General features: G+C 43.7%; 1 protein-coding gene across 1 annotated transcript; it reads right to left on the minus strand.

Annotated features, from left to right (window-relative positions):
* mthfr (methylenetetrahydrofolate reductase (NAD(P)H)) lies at positions 1–27,890 on the minus strand. Its single transcript, XM_056274616.1, has 11 exons — positions 27,486–27,890; positions 25,431–25,669; positions 22,186–22,296; positions 20,835–21,028; positions 17,468–17,718; positions 16,502–16,636; positions 7,142–7,322; positions 6,055–6,237; positions 5,579–5,680; positions 5,281–5,400; positions 1–2,391 (listed from the first exon to the last, which is right to left on the minus strand). The coding sequence occupies exons 1-11, from the start codon at positions 27,734–27,736 to the stop codon at positions 2,170–2,172; spliced, it is 1,989 nt and encodes a 662-aa protein (XP_056130591.1). The 5' UTR covers positions 27,737–27,890; the 3' UTR covers positions 1–2,169.
* Positions 27,891–27,985: the final 95 nt, after the last annotated feature.

Below are 27,985 nucleotides of genomic sequence, written 5' to 3' on the forward strand. Positions count from 1 at the left end.
CTGGACACAACGTTTATTGACAGATTTGTTTAATCACTCATCGAAGTGACCTCTTTGGGCTGAAGAGGTCGAAGTGACCTCTTTGGGCTGAAGAGGTCACTTACTCAACCGGAAGTAGTAGATCCATGCCAGATCTACATAGACAACAAAAAAAAAAGAAAGAAAGAAGAAGCTTGGTGTTCCACACCTTTAGGTCTACAATTTAATGACTTCAATGGCAGAAAAATAATATCTATTGAATCTAACAGGCATGAAACTATATACCTGGAAGATGCACTTGTATTCAGACAATTTGCTCTTATGATAGAACTTATCCACTCCCGTCCCTTTGAGTAAAACTGACTGACGATACTGATAAACATATTTAAGGTGAAAGGAGCAAAAGCTTGAAGAAAGAAAAAAAAAACACTCCTGGGCGTAATTCACATTAGTGCAGTGTGCTGTGTAGCTTACAGTGGAGGGGCAACATTCCAGTGAAGTCAGTAGGCTCAATAAGGATTCACCTCCCTCGACCTTTTCACATTTTGGGGGGTTTTATTAGCTTCGTTTTTATAAAGCTGTTCTACAACGAAAGTCAGCCAGTGTCTTATTTAATAAGGAGTCATGATTAACAGCTACCAGTCAAGGTCGGTAAACAGACAGGGCATACTTTTCAAATTATCTAGTAATTAATGCGATGGTGGGCCAGCATTTGCTGCCTTGACCTTTGCAGATGTTGACGTAGGTGTGCCCATGTGAGAAAGGTGACTACTAGCAATCATCCATGCGGCTCGAAATTAAGCGATACTTCAACAAGGTACAAGCTGATAAAGCTCTCTGCTAGGACACGTAACCTCATGCCAGTCCCGTGTTTTAAAGTGTTCCATGTTGCAGAGTAGTGTGCAGAGTTGGCACAGCAGTTAATTTATGTGTGACCCCCACCCACCTACACACATTATGCAGTCACAAGATATTTTGTATATTCATGTATTAAAATGACAAAGACCTGAAATACCAGAAAAAAATACTTGATGGGTTCTGTAACAATGCAAAACAAGTGAATACAATTATGTACATTTGAAGAGAGAAAAAAAAAGACTATGCCCCACAAGAAGTATGTGGGATTGCTCAAGGCTCAGAACAGGTTTTGGAGCTGGTGTCTGTGGCTGATAACAGCAGGGATCCCTGATTAGCTTAGACATGTATGCATTTCTGCTGCACATTTTACATTTTGCTTTGAAATCAGTTTTACCAACACCTGCACACACCCTCTATTTAGACGATGCAAATGGTATTACGACGCACAGTTTTCGAAAATACATAAATACATTTATCATATCTTTGAAAGAATAAATATTTAAAAAGTACAAAATGTTTCCGCAAGTAATTTCTTGAGGCTTTTGAATTACTTCTTTTTTTTTTCTCCCTATTTCACTACGTAAGAAATATCAAAAAGGTCAGACTGCTGCACTAAAAGTCAAAGATGCTTGGGTCAGTGTAAAAGAAGTCGGACTACAATTTTGATTTGTGTCAACAGTGATGGGGATAAGCTTGCCTATGAGCAAGACTTTGATAAGGCAGTTTGGTAAAAGAAGAAAACCTGAGCCATTTAACATAATGCTTAATCAGTTTTGATCATGTTTAGCTACAAATACATAATTAAAAAAATACACATTGTGATCACAGATAACTAATGCTTAAGTACATGATGTTTGAGGCAAGTGTAACAACCACGGATGACAAGACTCTCTAGCCCTTAGCTAACGGGCTGGACTCTTTAGTTGACAGGTGAGCACAGTCGCCCGTGGTGTGGGGAACTCAGGTTCAATTCCCGGCTGCAACCTGAATTTGCTACATTGGTGCCAGAAGTGGGATGGTGAGACCGTGAGGCCATCAGAAGAGTGTGCACCCAGAGGCGTGAGTGAGCTGAAATGCTGAAGCGCGAGACGCACTTTCGGAAGGAGGGGGGGTAGTGTAATGACCATGGACGACTAGACTCACTAGCTCTTGGCTAACAGGTCGGATCCTTTAGTTTACTGGTTAGTGCAGTCGCCCATGGGCTATCTGGGTTCGATTCCTGGCTGCCCCTGAATTCGCTATACAAGTGTTTGGTGTTTGAGTCAAGAGCGCTACTCTTCCAATAGCAGCACTGAAAAAGACAACAAAGCAGTAATAGAACAGCATTTCCCCTTATTCAGACACGTCTCCATCACTGAATGGCGCTGGGGGCGCATCAAGCAGTTCAAACATATCATTAATGACCTGCCATAGGCAGCTGTCTAAGGGAAAGTCATTGTCCACCAAATTGACCAGAAAGTAATTGTCATGAATATATTTGATGATCATCCGCGAGGGGGACTCATCTTCGTAGAGTTTTGCCCACTGCTCGATCCACAACGCAAAGGCTTCGTCCTGAATGAGAAAGGAGAATGTACAAGGTTCAGTCTAAAGGGACATTTTAGTATTTCAACACAGCCTTTTCTTAATGATTCAATTCAACTCAAAACTTTATTGCAGACACAGGGTCCATAACAGACAAAGACAAGGTAAAAAACAAGCAAAGAAAGAATGAAGCCATAAATGACAAGAACCATTGGTAAAATATAAACCCAAGACAATGTGTAAGTAAAGAATAAAATAATATAAATGGAACCAATCAGTGTCTTACAAGGAGGCAACTATACCAGTGGTCCCACTGCCGGGATTGGTAGTGTGTGGCACTGAATCTTATATTAGTTAAACCCTTGATGATTACATTATCAGAGTCATTGAGCCGGCAAATAAATGTATACATGAGATTTCTTAGAAGAGCCTGAAAGGTACTGACTCCTGCAGACACAAACATTTCACTTGCACTACACCATCTAGGTCTTTTAGTAGTATTCTCATAGCATCATTATAAGCTACTCGAAGCCTCTGTAAGCTTGCTTTTTTATAGTTTGACCACAGGTGTGCAGAGTGTTGTACAATATGCTCTGAACAGAGACATCTTCACACTAACTGAACACATACCAAACTTGCGTGAGAGCATGTTTGCTTGTGCATACATCATGCGGCATTGCCGATGAATACCATTGCCTGTCATTTGTTCAGTAATATAATGTCCAAGATATTTCACTTTATTACATACCCCAAGATTATTATCAGACCATTTAAAATCAGGACATTTTAATTAATTGTCCTCTTTGGTTCTGCAGATCATGACACTCTTACTAGCATTGTATTTGATATTGTGCTCCACACCATACACACAACATAGTCCCTGTAGCGCTGGTCTCCAGCAGCTCCTTAATATAAGGACAAGGTCATCTGCATACATAACATGGTTCACCAAGGTATTACCAATCATGCACCCAGTGTTACAGGCTTTTAGCTGCTTGGACAAATCATCAATATATAAATTGTAGAGCGCTGGAGACAGAATTCCCCCTTGTCTGACACCACTGCTAACCCCAAACAGGGCTCAAACGCTATTACCCCATTTCACTTGCATAGTCTGGTGGGCATACTAATAAGCCAGAATTCTCAAATGTATTTAGGCACCCCTCTTTGACTCAATGTAACAAACAACTCCCTATGATTAACACGATCAAAAGCTTTGGAAGCATCAATAAAACATGTAAGAATCAATGAGTTTTGGCCTCTATATTTGTTAATAATTTCCTTTAAGGCATATATACATAAGTCAGTGCAATGTTTAGCTTTAAAACCAAACTGGTTATCCATGGAGTTGATAAACTCATGCACTATATCCAGCAGGATTCTTTCTAGGACTTTTGACAGTATGCCGGCTAGAGCTATAGATAGGCCTGGAGTTATCTAGGCTGCATACTTTACCAGCTTTGTCCTTAATGACTGGCACTAACAGTACAGACAACAATGAGTCTAGTAACAAGCCATGGACCATAAAGCCAGTAAAACGAATAGCAAGGAGAGGAGCTATAGCTTGGTACACCTCATGTGACATGATCGCCATTGAATCCATAAATCCATCCATTTTCCAAGCCGCTTATTCTAATTAGGGTCACGGGATGCTGGAGCCTATCCCAGCAGTCATTGGGTAGAAGGCGGGGAAACACCCTGGACAGGTTGCCAGTCCATCACAGGGCCGACACATTCATACCTAGGGACAATTTAGTACGGCCGATTCACCTGACCTACATGTCTTTGGACTGTGGGAAGAAACCAGAGCACCCAGAGGAAACCCACGCAAACACGGGGAGAACATGCAAACTCCACACAGAGGATGACCTGGGATGACCCACCAAGGATAGACAACACCAGGTCTCAAACCCAGGACCTTCTTGCTGTGAGGCCACAGCGCTAACCACTGCGCCACCGTGCCACCCACCATTGAATCATCACTCTCAATACTACCCACCTTATACACTTTATACGTTCGTTTCAGCAGTTATCTTTATTAGTTTGACAAAATAGGAGTTTGAGAAAGTGTTCATGTTTCAGAATTAATTCTACCAATAATTCATTTAAGTTCTTCCTATAGACACCAGCTACAATTTAGAGGAATCCCTATAAGTATCCCTTTCATGAAAAAAAAAATACTTTAGTTCTGAAGCTTAGAGGCTACTTCCTTCAGTTACTGCTTTCATGATGACTAAATTCAAACCCTCTTGCATAAAATGTATTTTTCCCCAAAACAAATACTCTCTCTCCTTTAAGAATTTCCTAAAATTGCATGTATTCCATCACATCCCCAGATCTTGCACCAAGCCTCCCAGCTGAACTACAGTTGCCAGCCAATTCGGCGTAATCTGCCTCTAATTGCTAATTCTTATTCATATTAAATGCACAATGTCTGAAAGTTAACATTGCTGATCATCTTTAGTTCATGTGTGACTATTGGACATCAGTAACCATGTTAACAACATTAAGTCTATTGTATAAATTGCCGGTTGTCATTTTGATCACCACCAATAGCTCTGCTCGTATCTTGTATAGGACCATACGCATTCTACTCCTTGTGTTGTTACATGAATGGTGCACACTTTTTATGACTGTTGGTGTAACAGTTTTACCTTTGTCTTCCATCACATCACTGTATCTCCATATTACTAAATACTAAGCATCCAACTATCTGCCTCTGCCCTCCATTTGCTCTCTGAACATAGCGCCACATGATGATGGGACTCCCTATTACATATTAACTACATACCAGTCAACCTGACGCCATTTCATTGTACTACCTCAACAACTTTAATTCTTGTTTTCTGAACTGGAGACGAAGGCAATCGCCACAAGATGACCAAGAAGAGGATGTGGATGTGAGTGGTTTGACCTTACCTTCCAATACATGAAGCTCACTGGGTCCACCACAGTTGGCTGGACAATTTCTCTGCCAGGGAAGATGCCCCATGTCACAGCATTGGGCTGCATTTCAGGGGCATTTGTGAGATTGTGGCCCTGAAATGATGTAAAGAAAACAACAAAAAAACAATAAGATGAACAATCTTTGTTATGTTATGTTATGTTATGTAAAACCACATCCACTGGTATATTCTCAAAGATATAGACTTATTAGTCACATCTTGTATACGTATATCCAATATGACACTTGATTTACTAAAAAAGAAAAGCTTACCTGTACATTGACAATATGGTAGTTGACACGGGGTTCATATTTCTTCAGCACTTTGAGGAGGGCAGTCACATTTTCACTGGAGGTAAAAAACTCCAGATAAGCCTGTTTTGATTGGTCAGAATAAGACAGGATTTTATCTTACAGAAATTTCAAAGGAATTGTTTAATTAATACAAAAACAGTAAAGACTTCATGTGATCTTCCACTCGTTCTAATATTTTGGGAAAGTTGGGGTGAGGCCCAACCTGATTATATTTTTAGAACCCATAAACTATCCTATGAAAAAGGCCTCAATTTACAGTGGTTTAGACCCCTGTGCCTTAAGTTTTAACATGTACTTCTATTCCTCAAAAAAGAAAATCAAACTGAATTCCTGCCCTTGTGTGTGTCTGCTGCTCTGCATATTTCTTAACCTCCCTACCATCCTCATAAATGAAGAAAAACTACTGGGAGTGTAAGCTCTTGATATGATCCTACTTTCTGAAAGACGTAGCCTCCAGCCGGTCCCCAGCCGACAATGGGATCTGATGAGGGTTTTCCATTGATGTTGGGCTGGGAGTTGATGGTGAGCACCCCTCGTCTGTTGATCTTCTCCAGCTCGTCCTTCAGAAGGTTGGTCTCTGGGGCCAGGGGGTCATCGTTCCATGGCAAACACTTCACCTAAGAAGAGTAAGCAGGAGATTTTAGCAAATCTAAATCCAGTATCAGTAAGGCAAATGCCAAAAGCTTCGTAAACCCACTAAATAGATGCAGAGGAGATTTGAAAAATGTTGCTTGATAAGAGTCTCATGATGCCTACTGTACTGAACAGTCTCAGAACCACACCACTGCACAGTGCAAGTGTATGTTGGTCATTGGGGCTCATTTCATCCAGCACTTGAGTCCCCAACCTGAGATTCTTTTGGGGTTTTTTTTTTGTTTTGTTTTTTTGTTTTTGTTTTTTGGAGGGGGGGTGGATTTTTTCTCCCCTTTTTCTACCCAATTGTATCCGGCCAATTACCCCACTCCTCCAAGCTGTCCCGGTCGCTGCTCCATCCCCTCTGCCAATCCAGGGAGGGCTGCAGTCTACCACATGCCTCCTCCGATACATGTGGAGTCGCCGGCCACTTCTTTTCACCTGACAGTGTGGAGTTTTGCCAGGGGGACGTAGCGCATGGGAGGATCACGCTATTCCCCTCAGTTTTCCCTCCTCCTGAACAGGTGCCCTGACCGACCAGAGGAGGCGTTAGTGCAGCGATAAGGACACCTACCCACATCTGGCTTCCCACTCACAGACACGGCCAATTGTGTCTGTAGGGATGCCCGACCAGGCCAGAGGTAACACGGGGATTCGAACCGGTAAGCCCTGTGTTGGTAGGCAACAGAATAGACCACCACGCCACCCGGACACCCACAGCCCAACCTGAGATTCTGACCAGTCATCATCTACATAGACAAATGGTCTGTTATTTCATTATTGACCGTTGGTTTGATCACCACACACTTAGCAGAGGACTACTTATCCACTGTCTCTTTCTTCAGTATTTCTCATGCCTTGTGTTTGTTCATTCTTGGTGTTAGTTACCTGCTGTCCATTTTGGTTGGGCTGGGCTGTGATGTAGCAGGTGAAGACCTCATAGACACTAGCCTCACTGGTCAGTTCCTCACCCCACATTTGGAGCAATGCATCTTTGGACGACTTGCTCTTCAGGTAGAAAAGATAGTAGTCGTTGAGCTCACCAAAGGCTGGAGATGAGGAGTTACCCCTTAGGAAATAAAATTAAGGACATCTCAGTTTCCTTTCATCAAAACAAAGGATGATTTTACTACGGAAACAAAAATCAATGCACAAACAATTATCAAATATAAAGTGATATAAGAAGGTAATGCTGCTGGTTGCAATGAAATATTTACCAATACTGATGACCTGAGCTATTCCCGATGCAGTTGTGGGACAGCACCTTAGTTGAAATCTAATTTAAATGTGAATACATCGTGTGCTACGGGCATGCCTCAGGCGGCCAGGTCTACCTACAAAACTGCTGTGCTCATCACTATAGTTTTAACTGAAAGAAAAACGATTTCCTTCTGAAACATGTCACTTGACGTGGTCTCAGTAACATTGGGGGATGTAAGAGCAATAACACTGCTGTTCCCCCCCATTTCTTCCCATTCTCCCTTATCCGTTGTCGCCTGAGTTGTGTCAGTGCTGCTTACGCCAGACCTGGGAAAAGAGTCTTGTAGACTAAGACCTAAAAGCCTAAACAAAACTCCCTGTCTACAGAGCTGTTGTTCTCCCCACCCTGTTCTATAGAGCAGAGTCATGGAACATCTACAGCAGCCACCTGAGAGTCCTGGAACAATACCACCAAAGATCCTTATGAGGATCAGCTGGAAGGACAGGCGCACCAACATCAGCGTTCTGGAAGAAGCCAACATGACTAGCATCACCACCACAATAATGCAGCACCAACTCCAATGGACAGGCCATGTCATCCGCATGTCCAACACACATCTCTCCAAACAGATCCTGTACTCCCAGCTGAAGGAAGGTCAGCGAGCTCTCAGCAGGCAAAAGAAATGTTTCCAGGACAATATCAAGACCAGTCTGAAGAAGTTCAACATGACATCGAGCAACTGGGAACACATTGCACTGGATAGGCATTCCTGGAAGAAATCCGTGCAAGAAGGAGCTGCACGTCATGAAATGGAACGCCACTGTGCTGCAGAGAAAAAGTGACAGCACTGCAAGGAGAGAGAGAAAAAGGCTCAGCCACCACTACTTTACCCTGTCCACACTGCACCAATGTATGTGGATCGCGGGTCGGCCTCTACAGCCATCTGAAGACCCACAAGTAGACAACCCAATGGACAGGACAGTCATACTCGTTCAAGTGTCCACCAATGATGATGATGTTGCCACTCTCCCTGCCCTAGTTTCTCTCCCTGTTGCTTATGTTCAGGAATGGAGGCAGGCATGCTGCAAGCAGAGCAGAGGTCCACCACCTACATCTCACCAACCGTAATCAACTCAACTCCTTATCAACCAACCTTGCCACATCCACTTATTAGATCATAGTGCCTGTCCTGCCTAGTCCCTGTCTCCGGTCCCCAGTCTGTCTCCGTGAATTCCCCGCTTGTTTTCCCCACTCCCTGTTTGGTCCTGGTCTCACTCCCCGCTCGTCTGTTTTGCCTGACGTCGTCACCGCTCCCCCTTTCTCCTGCCCAGTTCACCATCAGCCAGGTTATAGTGGGGTCTTCGCTGGCATGGCCTCTTTCCTTTATCTTCCCTCACCCTGCTAGGCAATAAAAGCATTTGCTTTTTACGCAACCTCTGTCTTTGATTCTGTCTGTGTCAGCATATTGGGTTCAGCCTCGCAGCCCCGGTTAACAATTACCAACATGAGTCTCAAAAGGTATTTTTAGTATCTTAAAACTACTCCTTTCCACACCTGCTTTCAAGGAATAATCCTAACTACAAGCATAAAATAGCTGACTCTGCTGGTTTGAAATTGCACACAGCAGATTGAGAAACTGAGTTGTATCCGTAAGGGGTAAGCTAAAATATGTATGGCTAAAATATGCATGACAACTTTATCAACAGCTAAACACAGTGTGTGACTATTATTTCTGCTACCAAAGCAATCACATCATAGTGTACATATATACACTGCTCAAAAAAATAAAGGGAACACCTAAAAACACAATATAGACCTCGATGAATTAAATATTTCAGCTGAAAATCTTTATTTATTAGACAGAGGAATGTGTGTAGAGCAAAATAACCTAAGAATGATCAATGGAAATCAAAAACATTAGCCCATTAAGGTCTGGATTCAGAATCATACTCAAAATCAAAGTGGAAAATGAGAACATAGGCTGATCCAACTTCTGTGGAAATTCTTCAAGACGATTCAAAATGAGGCTCAGTAGTGTGTGTGGCCTCCACGTGCCTGTATGCACTCCCTACAACGTCTGGGCATGCTCCTGATGAGACGACGGATGGTCTCCTGAGGGATCTCCTCCCAGACCTGGATCAGGGCATCGGTCAACTCCTGGACAGTCTGTGGTGCGACATCGCGTTGGCGGATGGTACGAGACATGATGTCCCAGAGGTGCTCGATTGGATTCAGGTCTGGGGAACGTGCAGGCCAGTCCATAGCATCAATGCCCTCGACATACAGGAACTGCTGACACACTCTGGCCACATGAGGACGAGCATTGTCATGCATGAGCAGGAACCCAGGGCCCACTGCACCAGCATATGGTCTGACAATGGGTCTGAGGATCTCATCCCGGTACCTAATGGTAGTCATGGTACCTCTGGCTAGCACGTAGAGGTCTGTGCGGCCCTCCAAGGATATGCCTCCCCAGACCATCACTGACCCACCGCCAAACCGGTCATGCTGGAGGATGTTGCAGGCAGCAGAACGTTCTCCACAGCGTCTCCAGACTCTCTCACGTCTGTCACATGTTTTCAGTGGCAAAGGTCAATCGGGCTGCACGGTGTTGGGCTGTGAGCACAGGCCCCAATTGTGGACGTCGGGCCCTCATACCATCCTCATGCATTCTGTTTGAGCAGAAACCTGCACATTAGTGGCCTGTTGAAGGTCGTTTTGTAGGGCTCCGGCAGTGCTCCTCCTGTTCCTCCTTGCACAAAGGACCAGATAGCGGTCCTGCTGCAGGGTTGTTGTCCTCCTGCGGCCCCCTCCACGTCTCCTGGTGTACTGGCCTGTCTCCTGGTACCTCCTCCATGCTCTGGACACTGTGCTGGGAGACACATCAAATCTTCTTGCCACAGCACGCATTGATGTGCCATCCTGGATGAGCTGCACTACCTGAGCAACTTCTGTAGGTTGCAGATACCGCCTTATGCCACCTCTAGTGGTGAGGGCACTAGCAAAATGAAAAACTAACCAAAGATCGGCCAGAAAAGATGAGGACAGGCAAATGGTCTGTGGCCACCACCTGCAAATCCATTCCTTTTATAGGGGTTGTCTTGCAAATTGTCTAATTTCCACCAGGTGGAAATTAGACAATTTACCAACAGGTGAAATTGATTCACAAATCAGTGTTGCTTCCTAACTGGACAGGTTGATATCTCAAAAGTGTGATTGACTTGGAGCTACATTGCATTGCTTATGTGTTCCCTTTATTTTTTTGAGCAGTGTATATATATATATATACTGGGTTTTTTTTTATAATATGGTTGCTCAAATTAGTGTACATAACTTCTCAAGTCTTACTCATTCCTAGTCAAGAGTGGGGTGAGATGTTTGGCTCGAGAGGACAAGGGATGATTGGATGATTGTGACTTCTGTCTGACTGCTAAGTTTGTATGGAGTGTGTTGATATAAATTTGATGCATTTCAGCTGGCTTACAACTGACAGACAGGCCTCACAGTCATTCTGTGTGAGGCAAGATGTTCCCCAGGATGTATAACCATTGTCATGTTTCATTTGATGTCCAGCTAGATGACTTGTTGTTGATTAAATGTAATCAAAAGGGGTGATATTGTGAGGGCAATTCATATATGAATGTTTGCTCACTTTTAATCTTTGACCATGTATCAGCTGTACTATGTTCATATTGCCTGGATGGATGCTTGGGGCTCTTGTGTAGCAGGTCACAGGTGAAGTAACAGGTGGTGCTATAAAAGTCCCTTCCCCTGTATGAACAGGGGAAGGACTGTGATTGACTATTGGTTGATGGCGGAGGACTGTCTGGGAAACTTACTCAAGGGTCACAAGGTCTGAAGGAATGGGGATCCTGGGGATCACGAGCTGGACGAAGGGAGACCTGACCTATGAACTCTCTGAGCCAACACCTGTTACCCATTCGGATGACAGTCCAGCAATAGAGATGAGCTACTTCTCCCAACCAGATTAGTTTACAATAAGCATGCCTCAGTTGTTTGTGCTGCAAGATACAAAAGGGAGGGGGCTCTGAGATCAGGGCACGCATTCAAATGTCTGAGTTTGTGCGTCTGTTCATTGAACATATATTAAAATCATGTGACAATACTGTAAGAGATTTTTGTCTCACTCCTCATCTAATGTCAGAGTGGAATTAATCAACTGCCACAACAACGGCTGGTTGCGTGTGCTTAATTTACCTGGGGAAAAGATGGCACCAGGATGCACTATGGGAAGAAGGCGAATTAGTGGAGGAAATGTGATGCTCTGGGCAATGTTCTGCTGGGGAAATCTTGGGTCTTGGCATTCATGTGGCTGTTACTTTGACATGTAACACCCACCTAAACTTTGTTGCAGACAAAGTACACCCCTTCATGGCAACGGTATTCCCTGATGGCAGTGGCCTCTTTTAGCAGGATAATGCACCCTGCCACACTGCAAAAATCGTTCAGGTATGGTTTGAGGAACATGACAGAGTTCAAGGTGTTGCCTTGGTAGATCTCAATCCAATCAAACATCTGTGGGATGTGCTGGAAAAACAAGTCCGACCCATGGAGGCCCCATCTCCCAATTTACAGGACTTAAAAGGATCTGCTGCTAATGTTTTGATGCTAGATACCACAGGACACCTTCTGAGGTCTTGTGGAGTCCATGCCTCGATGGGTCAGAGCTGTTTTGGTGTCACAAGGGGGACCTACACAGTATTGGGCAGGTGGTTATAATGTTTTGGCTGATCCATGTATAGCTCCTGTCTGACACATGACATAGAATTACTTTGAGGCCTAACAGATTTCCTTCTCAGCCAGAGCCATGGACTGTTCTTTCCGGCCACAATCATAGCAGTTTTTGTGACCTGCCATAATTAGGGTTGGGCATCAAGGACCGGTTCCAAGTTACAATTGGTTCCAAAATTCTGATTCCAGTGGAATCATTAAGACATTTTCATTTCGATTCTGCTAATCGCTTCCTAAACAAATTTCCCTCACGCTAGTTTCAGTACCAGGACCTGGCTATCAGTCTGCACCGCTGCACCTGTAGTCATGCAAGTTGAATGCATGCATGTCTTCTCATCTGCTCTTTCTGGACTGGACGACGCTGGGTAGATCAGTAAGAATAGCGAGCACATGAGTCTGGGTAGAGCTGTGCGCCATCATGGACTGCAGCAGGCGCTCAAAAGCATGGATTCACTCTGTTTGAAAAAATGACGGGTCGGCACCGTGCAACACTTGTGCCAAACTTATTTCATGCCAAGGAGGATGCACTACTAACATGACAAAACACTTTCACCAGCATGGCATACAAATCAATGAGTGTACCATGCCTGACATGTTGCGCTGGTCTCCCTCTCCCTCATATAACTCATTCTCCTTAGTCAACCCTCAGCCAGCAGCCAGCACCTCACCACGATCAGGAAAGTGGAAATTAAATAGTGTTTGTCTTATCCCCCCCCCCTTTTCTCCCCAATTTTATCCGGCCAATTACCCCACTCTTCTGAGCTGTACCAGTCATTGCTCCACCCCCTCTGCTGATCCGGGGAGGGCTGCAGACTACCACATGCCTCCTCCGATACATGCGGAGTTGCCAGCCGCTTCTTTTCACCTGACAGTGAGGAGTTTCACCAGGGGGATGTAGCATGTGGGAGGATCACACTATTCCCCCCAATTCCCCCTACCCCCTGAACAAGCGCCCCAAATGACCAGAGGAGGTGCTAGTGCAACGACCAGAACACAAACCCATATCCGGCTTCCCACCCTCGAACAACGGCCAATTGTGTCTGTAAACACCCGATCAAGCCGGAGGTGACACGGGGATTTGAACGAGTGATCACCGTGCTGGTAGGCAACGGAGTCGACCACTACGCTACCCGGACGCCCCCAAACAGCAAACTAACTATACTTGATCGAATTGCTAAACACTGTGTCAAATTTGTGCAAATACTTTAAGATATTTCTTCATAGATGAACGTTCACACAAATGTTCTTACTGCTCTCTCGTCAACACCCACATGGGCCGCAGCTCCCTAAACTGTGAATTAACTGGTTTTTAGAATGTTGCTGTGTTGTCATTTCAGCGTGTTTCAGTGTTACAGTTACAGTACAGTGAATGAAAAAAGAATGAACGGATTATTATTTAATCATATCATTTAATAACAGCAACCAAATTAAACTGTATAAAATTTACAGGTTCCATAAACTGTACGAAGTCAGTTGTGAATATGAGTGAAATGACTTGCGTAAGGGTTTTTAAAAATAAGTTTTTGGTTTTTTTTGGGGTGAAATGAGCATGTGACCTGTTTTGACCCCACCCCTCAAAGAATCTGAGAATTGTTAAGAACCGGAATAAATCAAGCAGAATTGGAATCATAATCGTTAAAATCCAAACAATACCCAACCCTAGCTATAATCGCTGACTACTGTTTCCTTACAACCTGAGTAAACAAGTATTAGATCTGGTTAATTCTGCAGCGCCTGACTTCTGCAGGCTTTACTCCGGCTTCTCAGCTCCTCTGTTCTGTTCCCTGAGCTGCTTAGCTTTAGTGCACCAGTGTAAGCGTCCTCTTTTTTATTTTTAGTTACATGATTCACACTTCCTTCAAAATGCCCAATAAGTTCAGGGAAATACATAGTCCACTGAGTACTGCATGGCTGCGTTGAGTCAGGTCTTAGGCTGATGCTGACTGTCTCTGTACATTTCTGTGCTAAGGCTGTTTGCATTTCCCAATAAATTAACTTTCCAAAACTGCTGAAATTGCTTCATTTTGTTCACACACACTTATGAAGACTGGCCAGAGCCAATTAAGCCTATCTTAAAATAAAAAACTTGACTGGTCATTATTTATCTGATGTTTGTGTGTGTGTGTGTGTGTGTGTGTGTGTGTGTGTGTGTGTGTGTGTGTGTGTGTGTGTGTGGTTGGGTGGGTGGGTGTGGGTGGGTGGGTGGGTGGGTCCAAGTGTTCTTTACTCTGGCAGTGGGTTTTCCCTGGCACTAACCTGAAGCTCAGTTTCATCATTCTGTTGTGACACACATTAGCCAATGTATAAATACAACACTGGCTGACGGATACTGACTGGTGCTAGTGGTCATCATGAAGCAATTGCAACACAAATAAATAGTTGATGAGTCAATTCATTATTATATCATGTACCCTCCATTTTATTTTGTTTATTATGTGTTGCCACTGTCAGCAGCACAACTCAAAAGGAACACCAAGTAATTAATGAAGTTACTCTTAAAATACCATCTTTCATGGCTATAGACAAACACTTGCTTCACTGCACTGAATCTTTTGAAAAGGACATTGAAGCTGCACTCAGAGATTTACATGCTAACAAACGTCCTTTTAGATTACTTTGCATCAATGATGTATTTGAGATGAATATTGAATCATAAAAATGTTTTAGTGTTTCCCTTTGATGGTGACTGTGGGGTTGTACTTTCCCCAAGATGGACAAAACAGCTGTCACATCTAAATAAAGTTTGTGTTGTAACTAAAGTTTGAAGAGGAGGCAAAGTTGGTGAGGTGAATAGATAAGGCTGGACAAGCTTATAAAAAGGCTAGACATCTTTTTCACAAATACTACAAAGTCAATAGCTAAAACTCAAGTTCAACCATATCTTGTTTGGCAGTGAAGATGGTGCTGATGCAAGAGCACTAGCAACTCATCTTGAATCCATGTCTGGGATTTAGGTCACTCAGCCACCACCGGAATTACCTCGACATCCACAGGTGTCAGGAAGTTAAAGCTGACTATTGGGATTTTTCTCCATTAATAAATAGTCATTTTATCCATCTGGACCATGGAATCAGGTTATATAACGCTAACTAGCACTTTTACCATGGTTGGAGACACTCTCCATATACAGCTTTGAAAACTTTGACTGGCTAAAATGAACCCTGGTGCAGCAACAAATATGTTCCTCCTCAAACAGGAAAAAGAACTGAAATGTGACGATGATGTGGTGATGCTTCGGTTAGACAGCTAATCTACCAATTCTATGATCAATACTATAGTAAAACAGTGTTCCCCTTTACAAGGATAGGAACCGTTTACTGCTGATCTGATGGCACCAAAACAACAATGGCTGCTACATCTCATTTGTTGCTCTCGCTGCCAGAGGGAGGACAACATGTGGGGAAATCAAGGATTTCAGCACTGAACAAATATGATGATTTTTAGAATTATAGTTTTTAAGAGATTGTGTTATATGCTGGCTTTCCTGAAGCACAATATGACGAGTAAATATTAGCAGGGGTTGCAGAGTGGTAGTGATTGGGACAAAATAAACAAAACCCTCATTCTCCTTCATTCTGTATTCAAAAGCACAGAAGCCGGGCCAGCTTACTATTGTTGTTTGTAGGCCTTGATGGCCCGTCCCACAAAACTTAGTTCACACTTGCAGTCCTCATCAAACTATGTGGCTATTGTAGCAAGTGGATACATGTTGAAGGCGTTTGAAAATGGCAGATGTTGGCTGGGTATATGCTACCTTTCTATTTGAATTTGCTTGTCTGTTATTATTTCTCAACGATAGGGGCTAGCACTTAGGTAGAAATTACACTTGGCCCCTTTTATCAACAAAAGTAGATTTATGCACCTGCTTACTGTATCATGATTATGAAAATTAATATGGAATTAAAAAAATACTCGGTTACTGTCAATGTATGTATATTAATGGGCCACCCCAAACACATAGACAGCATAGCTTAGCTTTCTCCGTTAATGAGTCTAACTTTGGCCACCTTTATATAAAGAAATTTGGTAAAACTGCTTCCTCACTACACCTGCTTCACTTGAACTGCTGTGGATCCACCTTGCTACTTCCTCTCACCAGTTCACTTGTTTAACTACAAGTTTCCTCTTTTCTGATAGTGTTGGTCTGTGCTCTTGCGTTTACACTAAAGCTTTCAGCAGCTCTCTTGCACAAGCCCTATGATAGTCTGCCTTGAGGATGTATCAATGTTCACCATTTGCAAAACTGATGTGGATAATTGGTTGGCATAAAGGCAAAAAAAGTTCAAGGAGCTTACCATCGTCCATTTGGGAAATCATCCCAGTCCTGGGTTCTGTAGATGTAGCTCTTGGGTCTGGAAGCCCAGAAGATGGGACGTACATCCTCTACTTTTCGCTTGGGATGGGCACTCACTGCCCAGGGCAGAGGCCGCCTGGCAAAGGAAAATGTAAGCACTTTTCCAAATCCAAAGCTCATGAAAATGACTTCTATAATATATATTTTTCTTCCATACTTTCACTTATGCACTCTGTAAAAAAAAAAAATTTGAAAATGTTGTTTCGGTGACTCTCACTAATTGTCCTCTAGTTGCACCACATTGTAGCTTGTGAAGTAAAGACTATTCTGAAATAGTAATTGAAAAAAAATACTCTAAACATGTTACTATCTTCTTCAATTGGCTTATTCCCCGTTTCTCAGGGGTCACCACAGCAGATTTTATGGTTTCTATCAGCACCCTGTGATGGCACAGCACCAATGGCGGCTGCTGTTAACCTGAGCCTTAACCAATCTGCCATGGAGCCTCGACCGATCTGGCATGGTCCTGTCAATCCGCATACTGATTTGGCAAATTTTAAGTCGGATGCCCTTCTTGATGCAATCACTAACCCCATGGATGGGGCACAGGTATTCTGCCATCCCAGTATTCATGGACTTGTACCCATGCCTGTCTCCTGACTCTAAACATGTTACTATAAAAATTAGATTTGAAGCAAAGCTATGCAAAATTAATTCTAGCAGAGGTTTCTTAGTATTGCAAACATAATGGGCAGTTCAGACCACAAGAACCTTATAGTTTCAAGCTCTGAACAGAGCCTAAAATCTCATTCTGCTTTTAGCAGATATAATTCTGTCCTACTGTACAGGAGGTGTTAAAATAAATTCAGAGGTTGAAAACTCCCCAACCCCTCAGGAAAGAAAAAAACATATATACTTTTTTAAAAAAGTACACTATAGTCATCATATATAAACCAAAAATACTGACCTGGGGTCTTCTATCCACAACCCGAGTTGCCGGAGGACCTCCATAGTGGCTACCTCGCGGTTTAGTGTGTAGAAGTGGAGGCCAGGCACCTCGCCGCTCTCAAGCAGCACTCGGCACATCTCCACTGCCTGATCGATGCCATAGTTGCGAATGGCGGCATCATTGTCTTTAATGGGCTCAATGATTTCAGTTATCTCCTCTGGCACCTCGAGCTTGGATAGCTTGACAAGCTGGCGTAGGGACTGGTAACCCTGGTGTGGGAAAGATTTAAGACAGGGTTTATCCCACTTGTTGTTCTAATAGAAGCTATGTGACAACAGATGGATGAGGACCTTGGTTTGAGTTTTAAGGTTCTCTTTCAGTTGATTCACTCGGCACAACACATTGTATGGGATATAACGCCCTCTTAAGTCTGGTTGAAGACACCTCTCTTCACACCTGAAAGGCAAATGATGAGTGGTGACGCATGGTGGCCTGGTCCCACCCCCTAAGCTATATAGCATCATCACCAGCAGCATCCCGCAGCTCTGTCACTCTTCACCTTGTGAAGAACACCTAAAAATACAGCAAAACGTTCAACTTAGCTGGTTGGGTTCCACCAGGTTAGTCTGACAACAGCCTCATATTGGTGAGTTAGCTTTCCATGGAGCGCCACTTTTGAAATTTTTGCATAACGGTTTTTTTTTTTTTTATTGCTTGTTCATCTTGGTGGTTGTGCTGTGCTAGTTTAGCTTCGCTAATTGCTGCAGCAAACATGACTGAGCGAACTCAAACCAATTCTTCTTCAAAGAAGAAAACTAACACTCGTCCTTGTCCTCAAGGCTGTGGTTTTTCTCTGCACGAGAAGGACCTCCACAATCCTTGCCTGGTCTGTTTGGGAATAGCAATGCTAGACGAGCACTGACTCAGCCTCATGCATGTGCACTCCGTAGCCAACTCAAGCGGACGACTCTCAAAAACTGTGTGACTTTCGTCGAATCGATTTTGCGTCAAGCTGTGGCGTGGCAGGAGGACCCTCTCCTCTCGGAAATTTCCGGACAGCCCCTATCCGATACGGTGGCTGAGGCCGGCGGAGAAGCAAGGCTATCCTGGAGTAACCAACTGGAGCAGGAAATGGACGATATGGGGCCAGTATGCTCTGCAAATTTCATGACCACAGGTGGGATCCTTTTGGCTATCAGGAGGAAGCTATTGTGGAGCTGGACTACAGCCTTTCTGGAGATGAGCAGGAGGAGTTGCAGGTGGATCAGGTTACCTCTGATGCTGCAGAGGTTAGCCAGGACTTTACAGATAACTCTTTTCTGGCTGTTTCAGCGGGCTGCTAGTAAGCTGGAGGTGGGCTGGCCTTGGCCATCTCTGGCACAGAAACAAACAAGGTTTGTGTGGTTTTTCCTTCCCCTAGTGCTGACCATAACCTGAAACCAGGTCCATATTTCTGGATTTCCTTACTGAATTGACATCTACCTGGGACAAGCCGCTGTCTACTCGCACTGCTGTGCCTGGATATGTGCAGTTCCAGGACCTGTATGGGGCTGATATGGCAGACTTGGTAAATTCTCCTCCCATACAGCAAACCCTTGGCTTCCTCCTACCTTGCGCACTACCACAACACCGGGCTCGCTGGTCCGGCAGTCCTGCCTTCTAAACACTGCCGTTTCTCTTCCACTCAGCTGGATAAAGTTTACAGAGTTGCAGGCGGGCACTACCAGGGCTTTGAGTTCTGTTACACTCCTTCAGACTTACCAAGCTATGTGTCTCGCACAGCTGGGATCCAAACTACCTGCAGGCAGCCCCCTGTCCCCACTGCTGGATGAAATCAGGTCAGTGTCCGACTACAATTTGCTGTCACTGGGCCGGAGCTTAGCGAGCATGGTGGTAGCACAACAACATCCGTGGTTGATGCTGTTGGAAATGACTGAGACAGGGCAGCATACCTGAATGTGCACATTTCAACAGAGGGTCTGTTTGGCCAGACACTTGAGTCCATTTAAGCCAAACTCGAGTGCAGGAAGCTGTAGGTGGAGGTGCTATGTAGTGCACTACCTAGGAGGAAGGTCAGACAAAAGCCACCACCTGGCGCATTCAAGTCAGCCTTGTTGCCTCCCCCGCTGAGAATGGCTCCGGCAACTGCAGCTGGGATGCCCTCTTCAAAGCAGCCAGCCAAATTTGCCCCATTCAACTCTGCCTGGAGCAAAGGACCTCCTCCTAACCTCATGAAGGACACCACACAGTGAGGCGGAAGAAACCAGCTTCCTCCTAGCTATGGAGGAGAGGAAAAGGAGGCTATTATGAACCAGAGACGCCACTGTCCCCCATCTTGTGCCATTCAAGAGGCCGCATCCTCTTTCTCTTCACAGATCAAACCTAAATCGGTCATGTTACCCCACAATAATGTCTCCCAAGCACACTCTGTTCACACCCAATACACTGTTGTTCACCCAGTCAGCTCTGTGTTCTCTAAAGCGCGGGGATTTTGTGGTTCACACCCCCAGTGCAGGCGTTTTGCACAATGTTGTGTTCTCAGTGGGGGTGTAGGGAAAGGTAAACCTCATTCAGACATTGTTTCAATGAAGGCAAATCCCATGTGTGCAGTGAAAAATCTTCATATCCAGTCTGTATCCAAAATAAACAGACAAATAAAACCACAGTGCTTCTTTATGCCTGGTTTGCCGACAAGAGGGTGCCATGTCCCCTCAGGTAGCTGGCAAACTCACTGCTCGCATTCAGCAATGGCGCGCATGCACAGTGTTGCCCTGGGTGGAACGTACTACTGTGGTGGGATACCATTTACAGTTCCAAATGCAACCTCCCCGTTTCTCATCAGTGGTACAAACCCAGGTGAGCGGACAAGCTTACCTTGTAAGTGCTAAGAGAGGTGATAAACTCTTTAATCAAGAAAGGAGCGATTCAAGTGGTTCCTCCCTCAGAAAGACAGAAAGGTTGGTGGAGCCACTATTTTGTCATACCAAAGAAAGACGGCCGCTTAGGCCCTATACTAGACCTACCGGTGTTAAACATTTGAAACAATTCAAGTTCAAGATGCTGAAACTACGGCAGGTAATAAACACAGTAGGGCCAGAGCAATGATTCACATCAATAGAGCTGAGCGATGCTTATTTTCACATAGTGGTTCATGGTTCATTCAAATCAAACAGTATCTTTTTTGTGCATGTTTCTAGAAACTCTGCTTCATGAATTGGTGGCCTAAACTGTCTGCAGCAAATCTGTTTTTATAATCACACTTTTTACTATCATTAAAATGTTTTTATTGGGCAAATTCACCTTCTCAGAAACTGTTTCAAAGCACTTTTTCAAAACTCTAATGACAATAACTGTTTTTGTTTTATTCAGAGGAGCAGCTTGTTACCTGGATAGGAAAGATTCCAGGTAGAATGGGACATGTGATACCAATGGCCCTGCAGTCTCGAAGAAACTTGAGGAACGTGTCAGCCCTGAAGAAGAGCTGGGTGATGATGAAGTCTGCCCCGGCATCCACCTTTTCCTTCAGGTGTCTTAGGTCCTCGTCATAGCTCTCTGCCTCTGGGTGACCCGTGGGGTAGCCTTGGCACAAAGTCCACAAACATTATTGAAAAGAGGACAAAGACCAACACGTTCAATTCACTTTATCCATCTATTATCTATACCTGCTTATCCTGGTCAGAGTTACAGGGGAGAGCCCATCCTAACATGCACTGGGCACAAGACAGGATCAATCCCTGGACGATGCACCATTCCATTGTAAGGTAAGAGACACAAACCCTCACACATTCACACCTAAGGGCAATATAGTGTCCTCAATGCACATACACTGGATGTCTTTCGGCTTTGGGAGGAAACCCATGCGAACACTGGGAGAACATGCAAACTGCACACAGAAAGGACCAGGGCTGGGATTCGAACCCAGGACTTTACTGCCATGAGGAGACAGTGCTAACCGCTCAGTGGTTAGTTCATGTAGTTCACAAAATCTCCCCTATTTCGATCTAAAAAACATAAATAAGATATTATGACTTTATTTCATTTCTAAAAGAAGGTCAAGCATATTTTTGAAGATGCATGTTGAAACAGTATCTAGTCCTCATGCCACTGTGTGGGCGTTTCCATGATGTCGTTTGAGTGCCAGCTAAAAGTCAGCATGGGAGGCACTATGTCAACTTTACTGGTCATACAGCTTCAAATGATGTTACATGGCAATAGATTTTCCCACTTTTCATTATCTAACACTTATTTTCTGGCATGTAACATAGCGAGCTGTCTGTTGATTTACACCATTCAGCATCTGGAAAGACCTATTGGGAGATTTGCTGATTAGTTTATATGCCTCTCAGTCAGTGATGGCATCCAAAAAAAAATTCAACTTGAGTTGCTGCAACTTTTTAAATGGTGATATTAATCATTGATATTATATATTAAAATCACATACATTGAAAAAAAAATCTGCACAATAAACTGACATGACAAACCAAAGGGTCCTGCTGGAATCAAATCACACCTATAAGTAGAAGCTGGGATAGGTGGTGCCCTCATGAGAACCAAAAAATATTTAAAATGCACACTTCTTCCTCTTGGGTCATGATTGTTTTCCCCAAAGTGGACACAAAACAGACAATATACAGAGCTGATCTATATTGCTGTAACAAAAAAATAAGTAAGTGAATTTCAGTTGGGTTGTACTTTAAAACAATGCCTAGAATTGACAACAAAGGCTGAGAACTTACCAGCTACACAGATGTCAAAGTAGTCGTCAAATTCAGAGCGGATGTGTTTGACAAGATCCGTTGCATAATTGAAGCCCTCCTCCTCTTCCTCCCAGTCAGCTCCAATTGGGTCTAAAAAGCAGATTATCAGAATAATCAACTAACACATCAATGATATCACAGAAAGTTAAATCAGTTCATCTGGACACAACATTTAGTCTTAACTTCTCTGAACCAAAATAACCACAATCCTCAAGTTCTCTTCAAGGTAATTGATTCTGTTATTAATAGTCCCTCCACTTCTCTTTTTGAACCTGATGTTGAGTTGTCTAAAAAAAATTCTCACTCATTTTGTAAATAAGGTGGAGAATATTAGGTCCCAGATCCAGCCAGGCTGTTGCATTCATTCCATTCCCCATGTTAATTCTGCCTATTGGCCCCGTTATTCTGCAAAACCTTAATAATTCTCTGGCCTCTGGTTCTTTTCCAGACAGTTTTAAGCATGCCATTGTTCACCCATTGCTGAAGAAACCTAATTTAGATCCCCTGTCCCTAAGTAACTACAGACCAATCTCCAAATTATCTTTTCTATCCAAGGTTCTGGAGAGTAATTTCTTCTGTTGATTTCTTTTATGAACACTAACACCGTTTTTAATAGTTTCCAGTCTGGTTTTAGAGCACTTCGTAGTACTGAGACAGCTCTAGTTAAAGTCACTAATGACTCACTGCAGACAGAGAGTTGACTGCTCAATTTTAGTTCTTTTAAACTTACGTGCTGCCTTTGACATGGTCAATCACAACATCCTCATACATCACTTAAGAGACTTGGGTTGGCATCAAGGGCTCGGTTCATAGCTTATTACGCTCTTACCTCACCAACAGAACATTTTCTGTTGTTCTGTGTAACTCCACCTCCTTGGTGGCTCAGTTGAGTTGTGGTGTCCCTCAAGGCTCAGTTCTTGGCCCCCTTCTCTTTTCTATATACATGCTGCCCCTTGGCCAGGTCATTCAAAACAACGACGTGCTCTACCATCTTTATGCTGACGACACTCAGTTATACATGCCACTACATCCTACAGATCCTAGTGTCCTAGCAAATCTCACAACTTGCCTCTCTGACATTAAATCCTGGATGTCAGAAAATGTTCTCAAATTTAACAATGATAAGTTATTACTAATCTTGGTGGTCTGTCAGGTAGTCTTAAGCAGGCTGCTAGGAATCTTGGGGTAATATTCGATGCTAACCTCAGTTTTGATAATCAAATCAAATATGTTCATGCTTTTTCCAGCTGAAGCTAATCTCCAAAAGTAAGTGATTTTATCATTTGCCGATCTGCAAAAAGTAGTACATGCTTTTATCAATTCCCAGTTTGACTATCATAATGCACTTTATTCTGGTATCAGTAAGGGCACCGCTGTGATGACCCCTGACGGGAGCAGCCAAAAGTAGTAGTAGTAGTAGTAAGGGCTCCCCCCATTGTCTGCAGTTGGTACAAAACGCCGCTGTTTCGCTCATTACCGGGACAAGGAGGCATGACCATATCACTCCTGTGCTTGCCTCCCTACACTGGCTCTCTGTTATATTTTGAATTGATTTTAAAATTTAACTGCTCACCCCCCCCTTCCCCTTTTTCTCCTCAATTGTATCCGGCAAATTACCCCACTCTTCCGAGCTGTCCCGGTCGCTGCTCCACCCCCTCTGCCAATCCAGGGAGGGCTGCAGACTACCACATGCCTCCTCCGATACATGTGGAGTTGCCAGCTGCTTCTTTTCATCTGACAGTGAAGTTTCACCAGGAGGATGTAGTGCATGGGAGGATCACGCTATTCCCCCAGTTCCCCTTCCCCCTCGAACAGTGAAGCACTCTGTAACATTGTTTTAGAAAACTGATATATATATATATATATATATATATATATATATATATATATATATATGTGTGTGTGTGTGTGTGTGTATGTGTGTGTGTGTATGTATGTAGATATATATGTATATATATGTGTATATATATGTGTGTGTATGTGTGTGTGTGTGTATATATATATATATATATATATATATATATAGATACACACATATACATATATGTATATCCATCCATTATATTAACCGCTTATCCTGCTCTCAGGGTCGCGGGGTATATAAAGTTATTATTATTAACTGACTGCAGGTATCACCACCCTTATAAACAATACAGTGGCATAAAGACCGAAGGGTGGGAATACCTGCAGTCAGTTGAGACTGAAGAAGTCACTTAGATGAGTGATGAAACCTTTCTCCTAGTAAACGTTGTGTCCAGATGAACTGATTCAACTTTCTGTGATTTCCATACCTTGATTATTGAGCATGCATAAAGACATATATCAATGATATGTCATGAAGCATCTATAAGAAGGCTCTTATCTGGCACACACAATCATCAAGACTGGGAAATTACTCATGAATTGGCTTCTTGAAAGAATGGGGAGGCAAGTGAGAGCCATTCAGGGACTCTAAACATTAATAATAATTATAATAATAATAATAACAATAATAACACTATTTATATAGCACTTTTCTAAAACAATGTTACAAAGTGCTTTACAAAGATAGAGCTCATTTAAATACCTGTTGTATGGAAAATGTTAAAAAGATGAACACATTACATTAAAAAATAGCTTTGCCTTCTCTTTTTACTTTGTAACGGGTAATGTAATAAACAGTTTTAGCTTGTCTCCTCCCAGTACACACTTTTTAAAAATGCCGTTTTAGTGGGATGGCCTATGAGGTTGAAAAGGGGTGTGTGTCTCTAAAAGTATCGCTGATTTTGACAATTGGTAATATTTTATTAATTTCTGCCCATTAACGTCAAACTAGTTCAAACTGGTACTAGATCACCAACTAGGAAGATCCTGGCTGTGCAGTAGGAGTGAGAATGTCAACCGAAAGAGGGCAGCACAACTGCCTTTTTTTTAAAAATGAAAACAGTTTGGTGAAATGATCTTGACCACTATTTACATTATGAACAGTACTGACCTGTTTCTTCAGCTACACAGCACATGCCTACAGCTCAAAACATTGACTCAGTTACACTTTATGGGCAATTCTGTGGTCTGCTTGTAAAAAGTTAAAAAAAACAACAACAGCAACAACAATAAAAACCCTTCATAATGAAAGCGCATTTAATGTGATATTGTTGTTTCTTGATGGAAAGAATAACAAAGTTCTGGGTGTGCTGTCATTCCAGAAATTCAAGCTCTCAAAGAGCTCCTGTTGTCTCCCCTACCTCCTCTCAGAGCCATGATGTTCTTGAGGCCAAGGTGCTTGGCTTTGGCAAGATAGCCAGTGATCCTCTCTTTGGTTTGGTTGCAGCAGGTCAGGTGGAGGACGCTGTCCAGACCACAGTAGTTGAGGGCCGTGCTTGCGATCATCATAGAGGAGGTTTCCTTGTCGGAGCCCGGGTCCCCCGCTGGGTGCCAAGTAATATCTATGAACAGGGGCCCTCCTGAGCCCATACGGTCAAATCTGGAGAGAAAACGATGCACCTCAAATGGATTACACGTTCTTGTAATACAAGAATATTCAACCATGCAGCATTCAGGAATGAAGAAGGCTTTACAGGTAGCAATGTTTGGTTTTGATATAGGCAGACCTAAGTAAGCCCACCGTAATGTAGGACCGCGGGCAATAATTCAATATTAGTCATTTTTTAAAAGTGATGTATAGGGATGAAACTGGTATTGTTATATTGTCAAAGTAACGATATTCTATTGTTTAAAGTTCACACAAAATGGTCTCTGAAACATTTGAGGGAGAATTAATTGAAAAAAAAAGTTTTGGTTTGATTTTATACTTAAGTATTACCAACAGTTCCATGTGATGAGCCACAGCTAGATCCTTAGTATTTTTTGCTTAAGCAGATACGATACACACTATATGGACAAAAGTATTGGGACACCTGGCCATTACACCTACAGGAGCTTTTATGACATCCCATAGGCATTAATATGGAGTTGCCCCCCCCCCCCCCTTTACAGCTATAACAGCGTCCACTCTTTTGGGAAGGCTTTCCACAAGATTTTGGAGTGTTTGTGGGAATTTTTGCCCATTCATCCAGAAGAGCATTTGTGAGGTCAGGCACTGATGTTGGACGAGAAGACCCGGCTCACAATATCCGTTCTAGTTCATCCCAAAGGTGTTCAATGGGGTTGAGGTCAGGGCTCTGTGCAGGCCCAACCATATCTTAATGGACCTTGCTTTGTGCACTGGGGCATAGTCATGCTGGAACAGAAAAGGGCCCCCCCTAAACTGTTCCCGCAAAGTTGGGAGCATAGAATTGTCCAAAATGTCTTGGTATGCTGAAGCATTAAGATTTCCCTTCACTGGAACTAAGGGATCTAGCCCAACCCCTGAAAAACAACCCCATACCATTATCCCTCCTCCACCAAACTTTACAGTTGGCACACTGCAGTCAGGCAGGTAACATTCTCCTGGCATCCGCCGAACCCAGACTCGTCCACCAGACTGCCAGACAGAGAAGCGTGATTCGTCACTCCACAGAACACGTTTCCACTGCTCCAGAGTCCAGTGGCAGCGTGCTTTACACCACTCCATCCGACGCTTGGTATTGTGCTTGGTGATGTAAGGCTTGCATGCAGCTGCTCGGCCATGGAAACCCATTCCATGGAGCTCCCGGCGCACAGTTTTTGTGCTGATGTTAATGCCAGAGGAAGTTTGGAACTCTGCAGTTATTGAGTAAACAGAGCGTTGGCGACTTTTACGCACTATGCGCCTCAGCACTCGTTGACCCCGCCGTGTGACTTTACGTGGTCTGCCACGAGTTGCTGTTGTTCCTGAACGCTTCCACTTTTCAGTAGTACCACTTACAGTTGACCGTGGAATATCTAGCAGGGAAGACATTTCACGAACTGACTTATTGCGAAGGTGGCATCCTATGACAGTACCACGCTTGAATTCGCTGAGCTCTTCAGAACGACCCATTCCTTCACAAATGTGTGTAAATGCAGACTGCATGGCTAGCTGCTGGATTTTATACACCTGCGGCAATGGGTCTGAATGAAACACCTGAATTCAATGATTAAGAGGTGCGTCCCAATACGTTTGTTCATAGAGCGTGTATAGAGGTCGATTAAAATCCCCTGCGATTATCATGACGGCGATATTTTCCATGCCGCTCAACACAAACGTAAAAAAGAAACACATCACACGTGGCTTCCATTATCTTCTATCAAGGTCGATCCCCCGTTTGAAAAAACAAACAAACAAACAAACAAACTTTGGAACAAGCCAACAAGTGGCAGCGAAAGAAGAGGTCCCACACCTCGAGATGAGATTGACAGCCCCGCTGGAAGTACGAGGGGGGAAGAACTCGAGGGAGAACCAGCGGTCCCCTGACTCCATCCTCCGGCGCATCTTCTCCCGCAGCCGGTCGGTGCGATCGGCGTCCAGGACGGGGGTGGAGCATCGGGAGCTCTCCTTCGAACTGTCCCCTCCGCTGTTGCTGGCGCTGCTGGAGTCGCTTTTGCACGACTGCTTGCCACCGTCGGCTTGTTGCACCAGCTGGTTGACCATGGCGCTGAATATTCACTGGTGCAAAAACGAGAAAGACGTGTACGCACACACACTTAAAAGGTTGGGCGGTCGAAACACCGTCGACAGAGGGAGATCGGCATCGTTTGTTAGCTTGCTACCGACATTAGCAGGGGAGAACAACAAAGTGCCATGCCACAAGCTAGGTTAGCTCGACTGGGAACGACCGAGAGAGGGAAAGCTAATGGTCGCCCCTGGCTTGACACGCGAACCCCCCACATGTTCTCTTTA

Source organism: Lampris incognitus, chromosome 2, assembly GCF_029633865.1.
Source record: "Lampris incognitus isolate fLamInc1 chromosome 2, fLamInc1.hap2, whole genome shotgun sequence".
Taxonomy (NCBI): domain Eukaryota; kingdom Metazoa; phylum Chordata; class Actinopteri; order Lampriformes; family Lampridae; genus Lampris; species Lampris incognitus.

Coding starts and splice junctions, on each gene's coding strand:
- mthfr (XM_056274616.1), bottom strand. CDS start 27,736: ATGGTCAACCAGCTGGTGCAACAAGCCGACGGTGGCAAGCAGTCGTGC. Junction 25,670..27,485: donor GCTGTCAATCTCATCTCGAG/GTGTGGGACCTC, acceptor TTTTCTCTCCAG/ATTTGACCGTATGGGCTCAG. Junction 7,323..16,501: donor GATTTCCCAAATGGACGATG/GTAAGCTCCTTG, acceptor TTATTTCCTAAG/GGGTAACTCCTCATCTCCAG.